General features: G+C 35.5%; 1 protein-coding gene across 1 annotated transcript in view; it reads right to left on the minus strand.

Moving 5' to 3' along the window:
• RIMS2 (regulating synaptic membrane exocytosis 2) overlaps positions 1–23,431 on the minus strand; it is a 484,675-nt gene that overhangs the window by 392,074 nt on the left and 69,170 nt on the right. Inside the window, exon 2 of the mRNA XM_075141296.1 lies at positions 528–759. Within this exon, the coding sequence (XP_074997397.1) occupies positions 528–759 (232 nt within the window). The remainder of the gene's footprint in view (positions 1–527; positions 760–23,431) is intronic.

The raw sequence follows: 23,431 nt of genomic DNA on the forward strand, positions 1-23,431 counted from the left end.
TAGTGCATTTAATTTTTTCCTAAAAATATTTTGACATCTGTATGCATATTTTTATATACATATACATAATATATGTGCATATGTATAATAGATAATAAAGGTTTAAAAGCTCCATAATATATTGTATATACTGTTCTAACACTAGTTTTACAACAATCTTGTACAAAAGAGCCTGGGCAAGCAGAAAAGAAACAAATCCTTGTTCTAACTTGTAATAATCGGTGTCTCAATATTAGCATCACTAGATCACTAGATATACCTCCCTGTCTCCAACACAGAGACTCAATCCTCCAATCAAAGAATTGTAGTTTCATGAGTCTGTTAGTAGAAATGTGGCATGTATTAACTTAAAAGCCATAGTCACAAATCCATCTGCAAATGGAAATTATTTGAAATGAGGACAGATGTCTTAAAAGCCCTTAAAGCAGATATCATTACCTCCTTAAAGGAAATCCATTTCAGTAGCTATGTGATTTGGATACATAAGCAATGAATAAGAGATACTGAGTTTAGGAGAAGCTTGTTACTAAACTTTCATAACTCCATACCTTATTCGACCGTAAAGATACTCTTCCTCCACAGCGCGCACAGAATTTAGTTTGGCAATATGAACAGTTATGGCCACAGCCATCAGCAAATTTTGTTTTGTGGCAGATGCCACAGGTTGGGGCATCACCCTTCTGCTCCTGCTGCTGCTGTGATTCTTCACCCATCTTCTTCACTTGCTCCTTATACATTTCAAACTGCTGATGTAACTTTCTGCAGAAGAGAAGAGATCATTAACAGTTGTTTTACTTAAGCCCACGAATACTTTGCAATCATTGCAATCAATTTCAAAAAAAAAATCAGAGAGAAATACTGTAGTAAAGCAAATACATTTAATTTATGATGCTCCAGAAGTGTAGCGTTCAAGAATTACTTCTTTTTCATTATAACTAAACTCTAGGAGGAGGCCCAACATTGATAACATGCAGCACACAATCCAGCTGTTACAAAGAGAAGTAACTTTGCTTTAGGATGTAACCAGCTGTTAGCTGCAAATGCAACAGTAGGAAACATGGGCTGAATGATCCAAGAGCCCATGGCACTAGACAATAAACTGGTTAATAGCAGAAAAAGAAAATCTAATTTATTCTTCCAAATGTACTTTTACCTAATTCCACCAGACAGGTGCAAATATCTTCTCTTGATATAGCTTATCTTCATTTATCCAACAATACTGCATAGAATAATGATTCTAAAATGCTTTTTCAATCACTTTTCAAGCACTGGGTGCAAGCCCATAAAAAGTTACCTCAGTGTAACAAGTTGTTATAAATCATTTAAGCCATTCATATGATCATATAGGTACTACCATCTCATGCCAAATGTAAGGTAGAAGACTACCTTAGGTGTAAAATCCAGGGACAGTAGTTTAAGATACGCATACACATTTTACCTTCCATTTCCAGTGGAGTAGGAGCACATTCATAGTCAGCCACCTTGTGCATACAGAACTGCAGTGATTCTTTCAGGCATGCTACTTCATTCGTATTTCTGAGCCCACAATTATCAAATCTCCATACATGGTAGTTAAAACTGTCACATTACGACCAAAGTTACAGACTCATTTCACGTTCTCTAATGGCAGTTTTTTCCCAAAGCCCCTATTTTTGAAGGTGAATGATGTCACAGGAAATTTATTTTTCATTGTAAAAAGTTATAATATTTAGCTCCTGTAGTTGCCGAGAAAAGCTGGAAAATGTGACATAGCATATTGTAAGAGATTCAAATACAAAGAGAAAATAAAAAGAAATTGGACATCTCTCTTGTTTTTATCCTTGTGATTTAAAGGGGTCTGAACAGTCATCTTTAAATTCTCAGCATGGAATTCAACTCACCTAATTTTGCTAATAGAGACTGTAAATTTTAGCAATCTAAAAATTATTAATCTAATTTAAGCAGTTTTTTTAGCTCTCTGAACAGGCACAAGCAAAACCCCAAAAGTGAAGCATTTTCTCTGAAACATTAAAATGGTATACTAAGCCAAAAAACTAGAAGTGCAAAAGAGATTTATTTTTCTTTAGAATTATCCTTCCAGAGATTCTTAAGATGAGGTTATTAAAAAACACACATGAAGCCTAAGATAGAACAAAGAATAACCTCTTGGAAAAAAACTAAATCCGGAAAACCAACTTCCTTAATGCAGAAATACATCCTTCAGATATAAACTAATGATACAAAATTATTTCATCAGAAGTGTCAGAGGCTCTTACCAAAACAAGTGTTATACCAAGTCAGTTAAAAATTATCTCAAACAAGTATTTACAATGAATATTCACACATATGTCAAGAATTGTTGGGATTTGCTTTGTTTTTTCAGGAAAACTCCCCTAAGAATGTACTTTACGGTGTACCATAGAGGAGTTGTAGGAACAAACAGGTAGCTCCCTCTCTCCATCAGGCAAGACAGGAGGCTGGAGGCATGCCTCTTCTGTGTACCAAAATGCTGCTTCAAGCTCTCAACTGCCACTGACCCTTTTCCAGAAAGATGGAAAGCAGGGTTTCTTCGTGTTGCTTATGTGTCATTTTTCTAATCTACCTGCTCTTGTCACTCGAGTTCAATTCTGAGTCCACACGCTGTCCTCAGGACATAGCAGCTGCGTTTTTCTCTCGTTTTCAGCCCTTCTCCCCCACATGCGTAAGCCTTCTGGCCTGTGGCAGAGCAGTGAGAGGGGTCATGTCTCTGGCCTCCCTGGGAAGGACGCGAGGGTCGTCATTGCCCTAACAGGCATTTGTGGAGTCAGGAGTAAGTGGCTTCCTCTGCCTCCTCACTGGTTCAAAAAGAGTTGTTGACTGTTCTTTGTTGAATGGGGCAGGACACGAGTTACTAATAAGAAAGAGCTGAATGAAGTTGAGAACAAAATTTGGAAGCCTGGAAACCTGGCAGATTTCAACGTTTTACACTGACAACAGTATATAATTGGTAGCTGGTAGTCTGGCCCGTTTCCACCAATAACACATGTAATCTCTGAGACCTTGCTTGCCTTCTAATTTTTGCCAAACATTGCATTCTTCATTTAACGCATATTATCTATGCTGAACTTCAAGTTTATTTTAGGTTACATTCAGTTTTGTGGCTTCCTTATAATATGCAGCCTTTGTTTATATGATTATTTGCTTACCGGTTTCACTGATGCATAAAATGCACAAGTCTTTTGCCAATTCTTAAGCCTCGTGTACTGAAATAATTTTATTTTTGTTTCCTCTTGGGCACAAGAACCTATGTAAAGGTCACAACTTTTGCCTCAAAGTATAAACTTCTCAAGGTTATACAGAGTAGTTTTCTAAAATCCTTGTTCTAGTAGCAAACAACTGATCGTCTGCCAAAATAGTTTGTTATTACATCTTTTTTTGTTCCAAGAAAAATATTACATGTATTGATAGCTGTCAGAAAAAATTAAACACAGAAGACAAAAATCTATTAAATAATCAGTTATGCACAATATGTGTTCTACTTACTGAGCAGAACCACTTGAGATGAATATGCATAATTGAAACAAAATACAAAGAATTCATTTTCAGAAATCCATAAAAAAAGCTTTCTGATCTATTTTATAGATTAATAATTATTTTTTTATCATCTAGCCTGCAAGGATTTAAGCCAAAAACTAAACTAATAACACGCAGCAATAATTAGGTGTTTAGAATAGCACAGTATTTGAAACGCATTTAGTAAAAATTGTATAACACACATTTTTCAGAAAACGCAATGCAAATAAAACTCCATTTTGTTCAAGTTGTCTGCACTCGTGTCTGTACTCAGAACATTGCTGCCTGAGACGCCTCAGGAGTTCAGTTACCGGGGAACTGAAAGTAACCAGTACCAAGGCAAACTTCAGAACCTGGAGCTGAACTCAGGTATCCCAAGACCACAATTTACAGTCCCTATACTCCAGTGAGTTACCCTGTTAATGCAAGTGGCCGAGATCCGTGCTGTGAGGCTGGAAAAACAGGCTCTGCAGATGGGCTGCATTTTAGGCCAAAATGCTTATCCATAATAGAAATCTTATTCTTAGTCATGATAGGGTTTTTTTGGTTGTAAACCCAGATAATTACATCAAGCCATACAGTATCTGAACATTTAGGTAGAAAACTCAGCAATGCATATTTATAACCCTTATATATGTGTATTTTGACAATGGCCTCAATACCACATGCCATCTACCTGTACTGATGCAAAGTCTTTCTCCTTTTTCACATTGTTTCCGAAAATACAAGTATCCACTTTAATAACTGTTAAAATTTTAGAGGAAAAGGAGAAGTTGGTATGAGTTTATGCAAAGACCTAATGATAATGAAAAGTTAGGCTGGAAAATTGATATTTAAGTTCTGCTCATTTTCATCTCTTGTGAGAATGAGTTCCCTGAATCACACTCATAACTGCTGGACGGTACAGTGGTGAAGTTCATGAGGTTTATATGACTAGTCAAGATGTTTTTTGTACTGTAAAACATCATATCCAAGACAGCTGCATAGAGGACTTTTCAGTGTCAAAAGCAACTGTTTGTAAGAGCTTGGATTGCTCTGCCAAGGTCAAGAAATAGTTTCTATTGGAATATTTGCTTTGTTCTGGAATGGAGTTAATTTAATTCTGCTTATTCTTGGTTCCCCACACCTTTCTGGAAATGAGAAATTCAATATCAATCAAAAAGCAGCAATCCGTGGGTCTCTCATGATCCATGAGCTACTGCCAAAGGCAAGTGAGAAAAACAAGTTCAGGAGTTTGATGTTTCTTTTATTGTGCAGAAGTTTTTATTTTCTCCTGTCCTCCAGAAATGCCCACAAAACTTTCAGCATTTTTCCAAAAAAAAATCCTTAATACTGACAAGAAGTTCCAAAGCCATTCCTGCCTTCCAAAAGTTCACTTAAATGTTTCAGAAATTTCCAAAGCTGGTTAAAATCTGCCATTAAAAGGCCGTCTGTTAAGCAAGTATCCAGAATGTTGAGGCCAGATGTAAGTGTAGCAGCCACTTCTCATTTCCTGACTACACTTCTCTCAAAGTTTTATTACTGACGGTAGTCCGTGCCTTATTTCCTATTCCCAGGCACGGAGCACGGATGTGGCTGGAATCCAGGCTTCAAAAAGGGTTTGTTCACTTTCAGTTCTGCCAAGTCCATTCGTTCAATGATTTTTCTGCCTGGTGGCAATGACCATCTGATAACATACAACGTTCTTCCCTGTACTGTATTAAACACTTAAGCTTTCTACTTTTACAATAGTGCTAGCTAACCTGTCACTGAGTACACCCACTTCTTTTCTGAATTGATACTATTCTTATACATATAACCCCATGTGTTGGTAGAGGTTAGGAAACAACTGGCTGAACATCAGCTCTGCTGATAACAAACCGTGGAAAATAGGGTGGAAACCAGGCTATGAGCCAGTGGTGTGTGTGCTCTCATTACAAATGGGACAAATTATGTATGGGGCTACATTAGCAAGAATATGAGCAGCAGCTAAAGGGAAGTTATTTTTCCCCTTAGTTGAGACTGGCAAGGCTGCACCTGGAATATTGTGTCCAGACTGGGGTCCGCCAGTTCATGAGGGTTGTTGACAAACTGGACTTGTCCAATTTGTCAACAACAAAAAAAAATTGTCAGGGTCCTAGAGCATGTAATCTGCAAGGTGGGAATACAGGAGCTGGGTTTGTTCAATCCAGTGAAGAGGAATGGACTAAGGAGTGATCTAACACCTGCCTGAAACTAGCTATCTAATCTAAAAATTACAGAGCCAAATTCTTCCTCATAGTTGCAAATCCAAAAGAAGGGGCAAAAGGCACTATAATGGCACATTGGGAGGTTCAGGTTGGACATTAGAGAAGTTTTTTCACTAGGAGGGCAGTGCAGCACTAGAATGGGTTGTCCTGAGAGCCTGTGGGGTCCCCATCCCTGGAGGTTTTCAAAACTCGCCTGGACAAAGCTCAAATTGCCCTGATCTAGAGTTGGCAATAACCATGGTTCAAGTGGGAGGCTGATTCCGAGATCCCCTTCAAACAGCATTTCTGTGATTATGTACTTGACAATGGCTTTGTGGAACAAGACAAGAAATACGAAGTCTAAACTCAAGCAGAAACATAGGGGAAAATATTCAACAGCAAATATTTGGCTCAGCAATGCTGAAAAAATAAAGTAGTGACTTAACTTTTACCAATAGGAAAAACAAAAAGACACCACGAAACTTCTTCATGCTTTTTCTAAACTACTGTGAAAATACTTAACTTTCTCAAAGTTTGACCAATGACCTCACATGTATTTTCAGCTCCATGTAATGCAATGGGCAGAAAAACCTTGAGTTTATGTTTTCATACTGATGTGTGGAGGCTATCAAAAAGCCATTTTTTTAAAACAACACTATGTTCAGCAATGTAAAATAGAACTTTTCTTAATCACCAAATGACAGTTTTGCCAGTATTTGACTGAAATGAGAAAGGGCACCATTTAAAACTCCTCTTCAGAAGACTATGGTTCTACTTTAAGTCTAGCAGACAAAGAATAATTATTAAGCAATTGAAGACTCAAGCCTAACTTCACATCCAATTCTGTTTAAAATTAATGGATTATCATACCTAGGCAGATAACACAACTACAGTCTTGATGCCATTCACAACTCATATAGTGAAAACGAAGTATTGACAGAAACTAGATGTCAGCAGAGATTTCTACATTCACTTAATCCACAGCACTTTAACTTTCTTGCTGGCAAAATGAAATCTCTACTGTCTCATCAGAATTGACGTATTATGTTAACAATCTGGTTTCCTCAAATAAACAATAATTAACTTCCTCAAATAAACAATAATTAACTATTTTCTACTGTCAGTAGGTTTAACTTCAGAGTAATCTACCTAAGTGAAATCTCTAAGCTTAAACTTTAGTTAAAAAGATTTCACCAAAAAATATTTAGAGAATGCAAATTAAAAAGGGTTAAAAACCACAACTGGAGACTAAAGTGCTACTTTTTAATCTGTGCCCTGGAATTTACAATAACTGGGAGAAATCCGAGATATTGAAAAGAGCTAGTCAGAATTTTCCGATTAAATGGCTTTTCATTTGAGGCACTTACTTTAATTCCCGCTGAAAGTACCAGTTTTAGCTAAACTTTCACTAACTTTTTTTTTTTTATCTCAGATATAATGTCCAGAAAACAGAAGATACCATAAAATCCAATTCAATTGGGTATTTAATTGAAATGTAAGAGACCTAGATTTTAGTTTCTACCTGCCCTGAATCCCAGTCTTTAACAATCTATGCAGGAACAGTAACTCCCAAGCTTATCTCAAAACTGTTCGTAGTCTCTCCTATGGAAGCACTTTGTATAAATTTTGTGAATTTTTTTAATTTGTTCAAGTGAAGAATGTAGGAGAAAATTAACTCCATGCTATTTTTTTCAGGTGGGAAATGCATTTTTTCCCAACTCTGAAACGTAAGTTAAACAGATACAGAGATTTTTGCTGGCTTTTTAGGTATTTTGTTTAGAACAAGGAGGTTAAATATAAGCCATATAATGACAAAAACAGCCATGTTCAGCAGTGTCAAATAGTGAGTAAGATATTTCACTCTAAGTTTTTTTCTAAACATAGAGTAAATCCTCCTGAAATTGACAGTAGAAATAAACTCTGAAATTTTTTTCTTTTTCACCTATATATGATTTGAGTTGTTTTACAGATGGAGCTAACTGGAAAAACCATGATTTTCATGTTTCCCATTCTCTAACTTATTAAGGAATATATACTTCAATTATTCTGCGATATTCGTTAACCTGAAATAGGAACAGATCAACATGATGAAACCTTAAGTACAAGAACATGTTTAAAGAGCTTACAAAATAGAGTAGTCACAGAATAAGGACTTCACAGAGGCCCTAAACATGGTGAAAGACTTACTTACAAAAGAAATAGCCCTGTTCACACTAAGAAAAACACTACCTGTCTCTCAAAGCACAGAAGTATTTCTTTATGAATACAATACTCTTACTGAATCCACATGAAAAACACAAGGTGGCCAAAATCTGAATCCTAGGTTAAAAAGACACAGATGCAGCTAAAATAAGTTACTGCAGTTCACACGTATGGGACAGTATGTTTTCTGATAATTTTACTGGAAGAACTATTGTAAAAAATATATTTTTATTGTATAAAAAACATATACGCTTATTCTAAGTGAGTATATATACCCTAAATCTAAGCGAATTACACTGCTGTGCCTGAAATGCTGAACAGAAGGGAAAGAGCTAAGAAAATGGAAAGAAAGGAGTGGGGTTGCTAAATGATCTTGCCCTTGGTTTATACCAGTGCTGCTGCTCACTTGTAACTCAAATGGGAAAAGCAAACTATAGCAAAGCTTATCAGCATCCAAAACTGAGATCTCTGTTTCAGTCCCTCCTTGTCATGCAAGGGAGCAGGGTAAAGGCTTCCTATTATGCCCTAATAGAATTTGCCTCACGCTGAGGAATGGAACCAAAAGTTCTCTGCTAGTGGGAACTTCGTATAAGTCACTCTTAGAAGTGAAAGACATGGCCAAGATGAGGCCTTCAAGCTGCCCTGGCTCCATCCTCTTCTCTCCCCATTTACTAGGGCTTTCTGCAAAGGCTTCCAGTTCATACTTTACCACATTTTGTCCCCACTTAATTGACATCCCTCACAAAATAGCAAATATTCCTTTCATTGCACTCTTCCAATGTCATAATGAATTGATTAATTAATGTGGTATGACCCTAAATAAGTTTGTAATTACAGATGAAGTCATGTCACTGAATCTACTTTATTTTAATACATTCAGAAACTCAGTAAAAAAAAAAGACAAGAAAGGATGTGGAAAAAAAATCCCTCAGTTTTAATAACCGAGTAGGATATGACTCTGTGAATGAATCAACGGATTACAAAAAGTCTAGCTGGAACTGGCAGGATTACCTTACCTGTCTATTTTTCTCTGTTTATAATGCTCAGTATTGAATAAAACTGCAGCCTTTGTTTATTAACTTTGTTTATTAGCAGCAGTGAGGCTGCTCTTTACTGGCAAGGTAGCAGTGAACAATAGCTAAGTACAACAGTCCTGTGCAAGGCTATAAGAAAAAGTGAACATGGAGAAGATGAACATATGGCCAATTAAAGGCTGACCCAATTAACATTACCTTATTTCTATGTGGGTTTAATGATATCAAGATAAAGCTAGACAATATGTATATAAAGGAAAAAAGAAGTAGGTAACGCCTGGCTGTACTTGTTACTTCCACATTTCCTCAGAACAACAGACAGATACTTGCTTCTACCTTTTCTGTAGCAGTTCAAACTAATTGCAAGATTAAACTGAGAAGTGGTATCTTTGTGACTAATTGTTTCTTCTTGTTTGTTAAAATTAATCTTTAACTGAATTTTTATTGTATTTTTATGATCTGTAATATACAAAAAGCTATAAAGTCCCAATTAGGTTTAAACAGGCAGAATATAGTAACGCATCCAATTCATCTAGAGCTTTTTCAACACATTTTATTAGCTGTAATAAATAAGAGGGGCATTTAAAAATAAAGAGAATACCACACTCCTCCAATAGTTTAACAATGGCCAAATCATTCAGACAAAGCTAGCTAATTTCTCCATAACTGACAGTTGTGAGACTAGCTGCCTAAAAGTAAGGGAGGTTCCTTCATAACTCCAGATGGAAATTACCTTACACCTTTGAATATCTTCATACCCCTCTGTGTTTTATTTCAATGTAACTGAGAAGGTTCTAATTATCTTTTTCTGAATCTTATTTAAAATCCTAACTTACAACAGAAGTCTCCACAACTGTCATACAAATATTTTGGTGATTATACTGGAGGTTTTTTTCCCCATTCTCATTAGCTGCTCTTGTATTAGAAAAAAAAGCTGTAAAAGAGCATCTTTAAACCATTATGAGTCTCTAGATTCCCATCATGTTTTTCTCATTTATTTCTAAAATAAACATCCTTAGCTAATTTTTCATTCTTTCTCCATAGAAAGTCTTCATTATTCTTCTAATAAATTTTGCCACTTACTTCTTTAACTTCTCCACCTATACTGGAAATATCAGTAGGACTCCTTTTTTAATATTTAAGCATCAAGCAGGTAAATTAAATCCATACTGTTATACACCATAGTGGTGGTTTTCCTTCTGTTTTTTATCCTTGTGACAAAGCCAACACTTCCCAGGTAATTTTAGGTCTCATTCAAAGTAAGATTAATCATGCCAGTTGTAATTGAAAAAGGGAATCTTCCAGTGCCTCACTCTCCAAGGAAACTCTCCAAGTTCATTCCACAGCTGCATTCCCTCAATTAAAAATATTTTATCTCCAGTTCCATGGGCCTTGTCCCTGTGTTTGCAATCCACACTATCCCAAAGGAGCTGCTCTGGTAAAGTGCTGAAACTGTAAGTACTAATCCTCAGCTGACAATGAAGATCAGGAGCAAGTAGTGGAACTTCCAGTAAAAGTAAGATGCCAGGAAGTGTATGTGGCAGAGCACAAGGATAAGATATCTGAATATGGGCATTTGTACTGTCATTTCAATTATATTTTATCCCAGTTATAGTAAGTAAAAGAAATTACAAGATTACAGATTAAAAATTACAGATAATTATGGTCAGGTTTTTTTTACTAAGTCGTTATGAAACAAGATGTAAGAAGTCAATCCTTGAGCCTTACATATCCAGATACTTTCATATCCAGATGTCAATCCTTGAGCCTTACATATCCAGATACTTTCATTTGAACAATTTCTGCCAATTCTGATGTGAAACAACAATTGTCTCAAAGACAATTGGGTTTCAAGTTTGGAAAAATAGCCATAGCGACAAAGGGGAAATTTTGAAACTGTCACTTCTAAGGGTAAAGTTGCATCATGAGCTCAAGCTTTACTAAATGTTAGAAAGGATATAATCAGAGAGAGACACCTTATGATGGGTGATATTATTTGAATCTTCAGCTGTACTGATACCATAAAATCATCACGTATTGCTGCAGCTAAGCAGTTTGGACAAGTGGCAGTGGAGTTTTCAGAGACTGTGCATAGGAGCAATAAGTCTTTCTTTCAGCAGTCAGTCTCATATTGCTGATGACCAGCATCTTTCCTTAATTTCTGAGAGACAAGGCACAAAGGACAGGAAAAATCTGTAGCATATATATTGCTGTAAAATAAGCACATCAAAGTTTTGGTGTGATGTAGCATCATACACATTTAGAATCATGACACTCTTGACTATCACCCCTTGCGGTAGTCTAGGTATTGGAAAACCCCAACCAGAGACCAAAATTTCTTAGACCTCTAGGACAATCAGCCACAACAGACCCCCAGGTAAAAAGGTAGAAAGAAGAGTCAGAGCTCCTTGCTAAACAGAAGAGAAATAACATCTCATGACTTATTTTGTAACAGAAAGCTACTTTATAAACTAGAATTAGGATTATTTTGCAGTTATTGCAGCACCTTTATTAACTTTTGAGCTTTATGTAAAAATTAAGACTCCTGTTTGGATATTTTCCATGCACACTTGACACAGATGTACAGAGACTTCCATCCACCATGCAAAAATTCTCACCTGAAATCTAAATCACGGAGGAATACACTTGGCTGAGGTTCTCATAAAGATTTCCTTTTACAGTCTATTTGTATCCTATTATTCTACTTTTTATATTTAAAAACCATGCTGATTTTTATGACTACTGTTACATGTTTCTTCCTGATTCACTCGATTGAAATATTTTGTAACAGAAATGCTATATTAGTCTAAAAACATTAGAAATATAGTTACATGTTGGCTATTTCTACATTTTTTCTGATACTGTTTGTGTTAGGAATCCAAATAAATATCAGTTTTAAAGAAGCTGGGCCACACCTATATACTTTTTAATTACTAGACTTTTATTTTTTAAACAGCCTCATTACTAAAAAGTATACAAATTACTGTTCTATCCAAATAATTCACCCACAAAAATGTTTCACAGTTTATCTTATATTTGACTTGTTCTCATAATCATACTTTTATTTACTTTATACTAAATTTCGTTTTAAAGGCATGCAATATTTAACAAATGTAACTTAAAAAGAGGCTAATTCAGTTGCTGACGGTAAAGCACATTGCAACATTATTACATTTATAAAGGGCATCTCCAGCAGAGATAATATTTCTCACAGTCACTCGGGTTACTTTACTTGCATCATCAGTAGACTTACAAAAGGAAGCCATTAACTTCACACCTGTATTTTTAGAAATGTCTAAAATAACTAAGTTACTGTGTTAAACTTTTTTATCCTTACTATGAAAGGCAAAATTACTTTTTCATTAGACAATTAAACACACAACCAAAATAAATACATGCTAAATAATAGGTCAGACTGTCTTGGCTCCGAAATGTAACACCTCCTGACATTATAGTATCATGATTAGAGCGAGTTCATTCCACATTGTTTACAACATTCATGAGCATTTTCAATTATTAAGTAGCCCCTATCTTTTTACCTCTGTGACAGGATTGTTCCTATCTTGATGATTTTCCTTTTTTAACAAACAGGAAATAAATTTGAGCAATGCCAGGAAAGCCAGTGTAAGCAAGTCTCAGTTGTGCTCACCATATGGCTGTCTCAACTTCATCTAAGCAAACTACATCAACATGCTTAATGCTGAATTATTATCACCAGAACTGGTGATAGTAATTAGTTGTGGTGCATCTTGGGTTTGACGGTATCAGTATTCTTACTGTAAAAGTACCAACAGTGGAGCCATATTGCTAGCAGCACTAGAGGGGGAGATCCTCTTGAAACAGTTTCCCAATTTTCAGAAGACTGTAATTTTCCATACTGTTCATACTTTAAAAGTAACAGGAAGTAGGGCCAAAACACAAATTATTTTAATCATGCTCATGTAACCTTTTCTAGAAACAAACAAAAGAAATCGGTCTTGAAATGGAAATTCAAATATAAAAAATAATTATGATTTTTTATGAGTAAGGATCTCACAAAGGTAGAAGGATGCTCTCACCTGCAGGACAGACTTTTCATAAGTACATGAACAAGGTGTGTAACAATTTTCCCCATACTAATTATATCTAAACCCATCTAAACCCCATGCACCTTTACTCAAAAAGTGCACTGAACTCAAACTTTACTTCTCAGAAGTAAAATATAATGTCAATTTAGGTTGCGGCAGTATTTCTCCATTTTAGATAAACAGTATTTGATAATGATTAAAAAGCTAAGGGGTTTGTGCCTCTTATAAATAGTAGTTAATCTAATACGATTCCTGAGAGACAATGCGTGAGTTTTCCAAATAATTGGAGTTGTGCAAAACCACTCCAAAAGTCAGTGCTAGAGAGAAGATCAGAATTCAATCCTATATTTAAATCCTTTAACCTCTTAATTAAAGCTTATTAATTAACCATTAAGAGTTCAGAGCTACTGGGTATAAATGAGGGTTGTAAGAGACAATGTCAGGCCACCACAATGTCATCAGTAGGCCTGCTGATCATGCTTTCCTGTTCATAGTCCCATAGAATGGAAGTACAGGGTAACAGCACGCCCTGTAAACTAGCAGAGGGAGCAAGGACACTGTGATGCTCAAAGGCCAGGAACTATCCCAGAGACAGCTCTGTGAAAATCTGTTTTCCTATAACGCCTGAACAGTTTTCTCTGCCAAGATTTTTATATTATTATTTATTTTTTTATATTTATTTTATATTATTATTTTTATATTATTATTTATATTATTAAAGCCTTCTCCTGAAGTACTTCTCTTTGGAAAAATAGTAAATATAAACAGATTCTACTCACATTTGTTTCAGCGTAATTGCACTTAAACACGTAGAACAAGTCTTAGTTCTGCTCTTCATCAACCAATTTTTTTCCTGTATAATAGTTCTCATGTTCATGCATTCCATTTTTTCATATCGTTGAGCAGGGCTCATAGATTACTATATTGTTATGTGATCATGTAAATTGCTGAGAAGTCTTTTTGTTTAAATAATAAGATCTACAGACCTAACCCCTGGGAAGGTTCAGCCCAGCTCAGATGTTCAAAGCAAATCAGATTTGGCAAACTCCGGCAGAAGGAAAAACTTATTTCATAGTATTGCTCTCCCTTTGCCCCTTCTCACTGAGGTATCTTCAACTGCCATGGCCTTTCAACAAATCTACTATCCTAAATTAAAGAGGTTGTGGAATATAATTTGGAGAAAAAAATATCTATTATCATTCCTACTGCAGAACATGGTCAATTCCACCTAAAGAAAATAAAGTCAGATGTCCAAAATCAATTGCCATTCTTATTTTACATAAGTCTTTTGTATCCAGGATTGACCAGACATTACTAATCAAAGAAGACACAATATCAATACTGATAAATTTCCAATTCTTCTTTCTGCTAATGTAACTAAGCTGTTACAACAGGATCTTTGAAACAGTAGGTTTCCAGCGCTGGAAATAGGATCTTTAAATATGGACACCCAAAAAAGAAGCTGATTATAAATACATCCCTCTCTCATCTTTCCCTGGCCTCTAAAGGTAAGGTCAAAAAAAGAGGCAAAGGCATTGGCTAGGGCATAACAGCCAATATTTGAACAAATCAGGGGAGATAAAGTTGTGATCCTAGGATATCACAACTCAATGTCACATGTTTAACGAAAGAAAGAATATTTATTTAGTGTACATAGGTAATTAATATTGTAACAGCTAAGAAATATACACAATGGAGTCACAAATTCAATATAAATCTTTTAGAGAATAGTTTCCAACAGAACAGATAGCCTAACATTTTCTTATGAGATACAGTAAGAGTGCTGTAAAGAAGAGAATGCAGTGTCATCACTATGTATGATGAAACATGGCTGGAATACATTTGTTACCTTAAACACACATTTAATCTTGAAACAGATAACATTCTGCTGTTTCAGAAGTCACCTGTTAATCAGATTTTTGTCATACAAACGTTAGTGATTTTCACCCAGCTGGTGAACACTGCACTAGAAACAATAAAATATGTTTTGCTCTTAGGTACGTAACTGGGAGATGATGGGGTCCACAACTGTTCCAAAACTGTTTTCTGACACAGTCCGTATCCATGGACAAAGTACACTTGAGATGAGAAGACTCACTGTGTTCCTGTTGACAGAACCTAAGTTCTCTCTGCTGAATCCTTGCACTGAACCAATAATATCCCTTTCCTAAAAAAAAACCTATCCTTAGTAATCAGCTGTGGAAGCAGGGGATATACAAGCGGATGTAAAGCTTCCTAAAGGATGAGGAAAAGGTCACATGTAGAATGAATAACTAGAATTACTGACAAGCTTTCAAATTTTGGAATCATTGAATCATGTTTGTGACAGATCAAAATTCCCAATAGGCCACAATAAAAACTGGATTTTTGTTTCTGTGAGACTTCTTTTTTTTGCTCTGTGACAATCTTCACCGTCTGTTAATGTTATTCATAGATGAGACTTTGTACCCATCCTCACCCCAGGCTTCTGATCGACTCACCCTGGCACCATCTGTCTATGTTTATTCTGAGTCCAAGATACTCCAGGAGCCACATCACTATGAATTTACTTCAGCTTTCTCTATATACAGAACAAAATCAGAAAAACATCTTTAGGAAGAGATAAGTCAATTTCCTTCTTCTGTAAAATCAGTATTACTTCTACTGTCATCACAGAAAGCCACCCATGAGCACACATGTAAAAGCAAATGGGAATGATTACATTGCAAAATTAAAAAAAATACATTCCTCTGTAAAATAGAAGACTTGACTGAGGATTTCAAGTTATAAATATTTTGAGGACCATGCTCCTTTTGGAACATACCTGAAATGTTTTGGATATCTGTTCAGTCATCCTCAAATCTCTAAAACCAAAAGTAGAGTGAGGACTACCACCACATCACAAAAATCTGCACCTGGTGATAAAGGACAACTATCTCATCTAGTACACCTTCCCTAGGTAAACACGACAGAGCTCCACATCCTATAGTCAGCCTTTCTAAATCAGTCTAGTCCTTTCCTGCCTTAAATAAGAGAGCATAATTAGACATTTCTTTCCTCTAGACTTGCTGCTCCTCCACTCCTCTTCAATTAAAGCATCAATACTTCATTTTATTTTTATCTAATGAATTGACCAAATACTCCAACTATTCCTTATCAAAGGAATAAAAAAAAACAGTGAAAAGAACACTTTAGTCAACCTCACTCACTCTGAAACATGTAATACAACCAACCACTGCAAATACATCAAAATAAAAGCATATAACTGAGAGAATAAACTCTTCCAAAGACAAACACAACACTGATCCATAGCTATCAATTAAACAGAAACATTATTGAAAGGACTTGTGAGTTTAAAAACATGTAACCAACATTTGAACTTTCTTCCGAAAAGCTCTGCAGCTGGGAAGCCTAATTGCATTTCCAGCAAGCCTAATTATGTTTCCTGACTCCAGGGGACAGGAATTCCCCAGATACTGATGCCTGACATGTCTGGTTCTGCTTTCAACCTGCAAGTAAGCAAAAATACCCGCTGCTATGTGAAACTTAGCACAAAAACCAACCACTGTTTCCACTGGTATCATTAGCAGCTGGAAGTGCTCAATAGCTCATAGTAGCATTCAGCACTGCCTGCAACTGGGTCATTTGTAGAAGTAATTTGCACAGGTACAAACTACTCTCAGTACTTGCATTTGATAGCAAACATTAAGATGTAGGGCTTAAACCACACAGGTAGTCTTTGTGAATTGCCAAACATCTTTCAGCACCAAAGAAACCCAATGGAGTTAAAAGGTATCCACCAGCATTTCTAGAGTTACTGTCACTAGCTGTTTTAGAACCTACTTCTTGGTTCTGAAATTGGTTATAGATTCATGAACCTGATTTTTTCTTTTTTAGAATTTGATGCGCCTTTTTGAGGGTAGTTACACAGTTACGATGTTATAATTGATTCACAATGATCACTAAATCTCTCCTCCCTCCTGAATATTTATTCAACGTTGTTCATTATGCTCTTTTCATGTCTTAATATCAATCATACAGGATACAAAAGGCTGCTAATGTTTACTTGTTTTAAGAATAATCTCTACCCTTGGTGCAAAATAAAAATATTTAGAATCTTTTATATCTCAAATTACCATTCATTAAAACTACCCTTCTGAAAGCCTTTTTTATTACACCACTGATTTAAGAAGTCTGATGTATTTGATAAAGATAATTAAAAGTCTTCAGTAAAGTCACTCTGATTGTTTCAGGAAATGTTATTTCGACTTCTAAATAACCTTTTATACATCTCTGACTTCAAATTCTTGGTCAACTTTCTTCCCAATTAATCCACTATTTAAAAAATGTCTCCTAGTTATTTTCAGAAACTTTCCAATCACTAGGTAACATGTACAACAAAAGAAATGAAGGTATCTTTTGTTCATGCTTTCTTACTATCAGTTTATATGGAAAAAAACAGGGATTGCTCTGGGAGAAAGCTACTGCTCTGCAAAAACCAAACAAGTCACCACCTCTACATTAGTCCTACCCTTACCATGGGTGATACTCAATATTCTGGGCTTTTATTCCACTTTGGTAAAAGCCATTCTGAGTTTTTTGAGGTGAAATTTTAAGAGGATGAAAGAGGTTGAAAGAAGGTGAGAAGGAGGAATAAATTGAGGAGAGGTACTGAAGGACTATTTTAATCTACAGCCTCATGCAAAAGGTCTAGAGAACCATCCCAGGAGAAAGTAGCTCTTAGCCTATAGTACCAGGTGAGCCTATTTACAAGAGTTGAACACAACAGGGAGCTCAAGTCAGCAGTCTTCATGTGAAAACAGAAGCTGTAATGCCAAAATGAGCCCAACTTAACTGCGCCATAAAAATATCTCCCAAGTGATGAAGATAGACACCCATATCTCTGCTGTCTTGTATGAGTGCTTCCTGAACACACTCTTTACATTTACAGTGCTACTAGGGTAGCAACATGACTTACAGAAGCATCTTTTCAGGGGAGACTTTAAACACACTATGTGTATATACGTGTGTGTGTATATATATATTAGTTCCATTGAAGTCACTAATAAGTTATAACATCCTTTGATTTTGTGATTCTGACGGCTAAGTTTCTTATTTTCTTCTGGAAACCTCAACCAAAAGAATACTAACTAATAAGAATCTATTTTGACACATTTTTAAACTAGATAATACAGACAACACCATAATGAGTTGAGCTGTTCTTCAAATCCACTAGTATCAACTAAAATTTAAAATGTTTAGAACATCACAAAAGTGTTGAATATCTCACTAAGGCAAACATCATGGGCTGAAGACATTAAAAAAAAAACGCAACACACAACAACAAACTGTTGGAAATACTATGGATTAATTGCTTTGAAAAGTTCATGAACATAATGTCCCTGATGATACAAGTGAGAGGCACTAGAATAATTGAGAGATATGAATCTTGTGTAACTAGTGTTTTAGACAGTTCAACCTCATGATGCCATGTTCACATATATGCATCATAGAAAATACTGATAACAGTAACCGATTTCCATGGGGAAGAAAACTGTAATAGAGTGGCCAAGCTCAGAGAGCCAAAAGAAAATACACTGGGAGATGAAACTTACCAAAGAGAGATGGACACAGAAATCTTCGAACTAGAAAAAGGGAAATCTTGAGTTTGAAAAAGATGGTCCCCAAAAATGTTTTTTCTAACCAGAGCCCAGAAATACTTCAGTTAGTCATGACAATTGTGTGCTGCAGATCTCAATTCTCTACACACTGCAGGGGTCCTATTTGCATGTTTACAGTACATAAATCTGTGCACACCGACTATTTCTGTCAGAGGTCGGTGTATAAGGAAACAATAAACAACAATTTCAGCTTTCAGAGACACAAATAAAACAAACATACAACTTCATGCTCTGTTGCTGACTTCAGATCCTTCCTCTTACATGGCTATATTTTTTATTTACAAGGACATTTAAGACACTTTTTTCATACACTCAAAATATTAAAATGTTTTGTTAACTGTGTTCTACATTGCAAGAAAAAAAAAAAAACACCACATTTCCTTATAGGGATTTGGGATATTTGTTACCTCATTAATTACCACATCGTGGTCTGATTTAAGTTGTTATTATCTATCACCATGACTAGCTAATCTTCAAATTGTAGCAGGATCAAAATGTTAACAGAATGTAGTAACCCTTCCCCATCCCACTGGGGGGAGTGAGTGAGCGACTGTGTGGTGCTTGGTTGCCAGCTGGGGTTAAACCATGACACCAAATGAATACGAATGGTTAAAAATTGAGACATAATCCATGAAAAATACTTTATACATAGCAGCAGCTATGGGTGTACTGAACAGTCACTTCTAAATAAAAATCCAGATGTCTCTACAGTGTAAATCTGTATTTTCAACAATTAATAATTACCTACATTTCCATATATGCTCTACTCTGAAAGTGAGTCTGCCCTTTATAAAAATTGAAGCTTTTTTTAATATTTTCAGCAAGGTTTAGTCAGATTGCCTCTGCAAAAACAGCCACTCCTTTACCAGCTTAGCCCTTGACAGATACAAAAAAAAGGAGATAAAGGAGCAGTTATCCGTAATGGACTGAAAATTGCATGGGAAACTAGAAGCATGTTAGAGGAAGGAAACAAAAATGTAAGTAATGAATATTCACACCCTTCAGACATAGGAGCATGAGGGAAGTTGCTCACTTAGCACCAGGGAGGGGGTAGGAACTATACTGAATAGCCACATGTTGTTACACATGTAAATGATCATTTGCAGTTTAAAATAATCATGAACATCAGGGAAAGCAAGGTTCAAATTTTATTTGGCAAGTCAAAAACATTTTTTTCCATTTTTTGGACTAATTTCTGATAAAAATAGAAGTCTTGGAACTAGTAATATTGCAAGTAAAATAATGTTCACATCACTTTTACCCACAAAATATAGTTTGTCCTGTCATTTTAAGGAGAAAGACTTTAAATTATTAAGAATAATGCATAGCCAGTAAAGTGCAGCAGCTGTGATGTGATCGTCTCTAGAAGTTTTGACCTTCCTAAAAGAAGATTTGATAAACATCATACAAATTGAACTTGCTGTATGACCTTTATCATCAGTTCTTCACAGACTGAAATGCACAACTCTTCTTTGGAAAAAAAAAATGAAAATATCCATTATGGTTATGGTCAATGCCAAAATAAGTGAATAGCCTTTATGTCTTGCAAGAACCCTTTTTGCCACTGTCATGAAGGCACATTCCATTGGAGACTGAGGTCACTGATTCAGCTGCATGCTTAACAGGCTTTCCTCTTATTATAGTAAGAGTATCAATTCTGGCTTGTTTAAGTTAAGCTTAAGCCAGCATTTTCTAAATCTATTTGCTTATCTCATTCAGACAACCTGTCATCCCTCTAGGGGTACTGTCCATTTCTTTTGGAAAGCAGTTCAAAGCAGGATGTTGTCAGCATATTAGTAGCACCAGAGCCCGTGACATCCACAAACTCCGAAAAATTTCAAAAATTATAACAGACAGAAAATACTCTCACACAAAGCTTTTAGGAGCTGCTTTAATTATGATACAACATATTGAAGTCTGTATTGTCTAGATAGCACATTTCCATATGTTTCCATACACACGGAAACATTCTGTTCTTCGGTCATACCAATTTTTTTTACTTCTTATTACATTGCATAACACAATATCTAGAGATTTTAGTACACTAAATAGTTCAGATACAGCTCCATTTCAGCCCTACCTTATAAATAAATGGAATTGGAATTATTTTCCTTTATTACTATTTTAACCAATTTCTTATTTGAGTAAAATATATACACTTGGATTATCTCAGCTTGGGGGGCTTTTTTGACCTTTTCCTTGCCCATAATATTAACTGTTGGCCAGCTAAGTATTTTTGGTTATGTTCTTCTCTTTCTTGCAAGTCCATTTTTTAACCCCAGATCCTCAAGGAATTCCCGATTATACCATACTACCCAATTTTTGATTAAAGATTACTTTTTTCTTTCACAAATAGACATTCTTTTAAACAATAGGTTGCTCACATTGTCCCTGAGTATTTTTTAATGTGAAATCTATTATCTTTGAACTATCACATTCTGTGGGTTCATCTGCAGAATTACAAATCTGTTTACATTTTAGGATTAAAATAGATCAGTTGGATTCCAAGTTAAATATAGAAATATATTTCTTATGATGTTCCCAACAAGTTTATCTTTGCCTTCTAATAAAACTGACATCCACCATATTCATGACTACTGTCTTAGCCTTAATAACATTGTGAACAATCCAACCAACATAAATAAGTCTTCCTTGTATTAAATACTATAAGGAAAAAATCTGAAAAAAGTCTAGGGCATCTTTACAATTCAGGCAACCATAATCTTAGGTAGCAAATGGTAAATTTTACAGTCTCATAGCAGTAAGAGTCATGATCAGTCATCAGAATCACACAACAGAAGTTGTTTAGGTACCTCATATTTACTTTATTATGGAGACAACAACAGTTTTATAGTTAAGAAAGTATTTTGTGGATTTATATTTGACTTTGCTATCTCTACAATCTCCCTGTTTTTTTTTTTATACTGTAAATTATAATTTTATTTTTAGTTCATTTACTCTCCATTTTCTTTCCATCTCACTACCTAAGAAAATAAACACAGTAGAGTGCTAGACTTCTCATGACTCCAATTTCACAAGTATATTGGCTGCAGAGACAAATTTTTCTTTTTAAGAAAAATATTCCTTCAAGTGGAGTGTGTTATTTTCAACAGGTTCTATTAAAAACCATACTGAACAGGAACTACATAAACTGCAAATAAAACCCGCTGACTATATATAGTGTAAATTTTATTAAACAGTTGTTTATGTGGGCTTGCTATCACCCCTGGGGTAGATAATCTGGAGAAATTCAAAGCTAGCTAGTGGTTTGCAGACATATTCTTTACACAGTAAATTTAGAATACAAAAATAATGATCCATTGATTTATGTTAAGTATTTGAGAAATGCCAATCAATTTTAACTAGAATTCATTAAAGATTCTTATAAATGGAGCAATCTATTTCAAAGATTGCTTTAATTCAGACACTGACTAAAATATCCAGTAATATTTCCTTACCAGACATTTCTAATTTTATCAAGGAAATACAATATCTAACCTAAGAAAGTCTACTTGTCAAATGCTGAATTTGGGGACTAGTAAGACTGAATTTGCATCATAAACCAAAAATATGCTGTATGTATTGCTTCTTACAATTTATTCTGCTCTTTTGCACAACTTTATGCAGCAGCGCCTTAAAGGAGATGCAGTACGGAATATAAAAGGCTGTATGGAATATAATAGAAATGTGTAAAGGTTATGCATAGTATAGACAAAGTACCTAAGGAATTACGTAACACAAGACTAGGACTCCCCAATGAAATTAATAGGCAGCAGGTTTAAAGCAAACAAAGGATAACAACTCTTCTATACAGCACATAATTAAATTCTAGAATTCATTTTCACCAAGTTCTGAAGCCAAAAATATAAATAGGTTTAAAATGGGACTGAAAACACTTATGGCAGATAGATTCCTAATGGCCATGAAGTCAACACAGCAATAGGCATGCAGCCTTTGCCTCAGGAAGCCACTAAAATACCTGAAGTCAAGTGGCTGTATCAGAATTAGTCTATGTATGCCCTCTTCCTTGTGTGCATTCTTAAATATCCATTGCTGGGCACTGCCAATACACTATTAGACTAGACGAATCTTTAGTGCCTCCTAACATGGGAATTCCTCTATTTTAATAGGTGCTTAATACCATTACATAATGTTCCAAGATTCATACAAAACAAAAATACAAACTCCAAGTCAAACCCTTAGGCACAGAGACCACCACCAAATTCTAATGAGGAACAATCTGAATATACCTTTTACAAAATATATGTGCCATATGAATCTGAAGAAACAAAAATTGACAGGCCAATTGCTAGGCACCAAAAGCAATTTCTTCAGGAGGCAGCTAAAGATTTCTATTCCGAAAGGATGACAACATGGAAATATCTCAAGCACTGCAGATAAAACTCATGATGAAGGACACATGAGCTGGAAATAAAAGTATTCTTCATCAAGAAAGACCAGATATGCATAGACCACTCTCAATAATCTTTGAATGATCATGGCGATGGGGAGAGGTGCGTGATGACTGGAGGAAAGCAAATGTCATTCCTACCTTCAAGAAGGGCCAGAAGGAGGATCCAGGGAACCACAGGCTGGTCACAGCCTCACATTGATCCCTGGGAAGGTGATGGTATAACTAATCCTGCGAACCATTTCCAGGCACATGAAGGACAAAAAGGTGATCAGGAGTAGTCAGCATGTATTCACCAAGGGGAAGTCATGCTTGACCA

This window comes from Calonectris borealis, chromosome 2, assembly GCF_964195595.1.
Source record: "Calonectris borealis chromosome 2, bCalBor7.hap1.2, whole genome shotgun sequence".
NCBI classification, from domain to species: domain Eukaryota; kingdom Metazoa; phylum Chordata; class Aves; order Procellariiformes; family Procellariidae; genus Calonectris; species Calonectris borealis.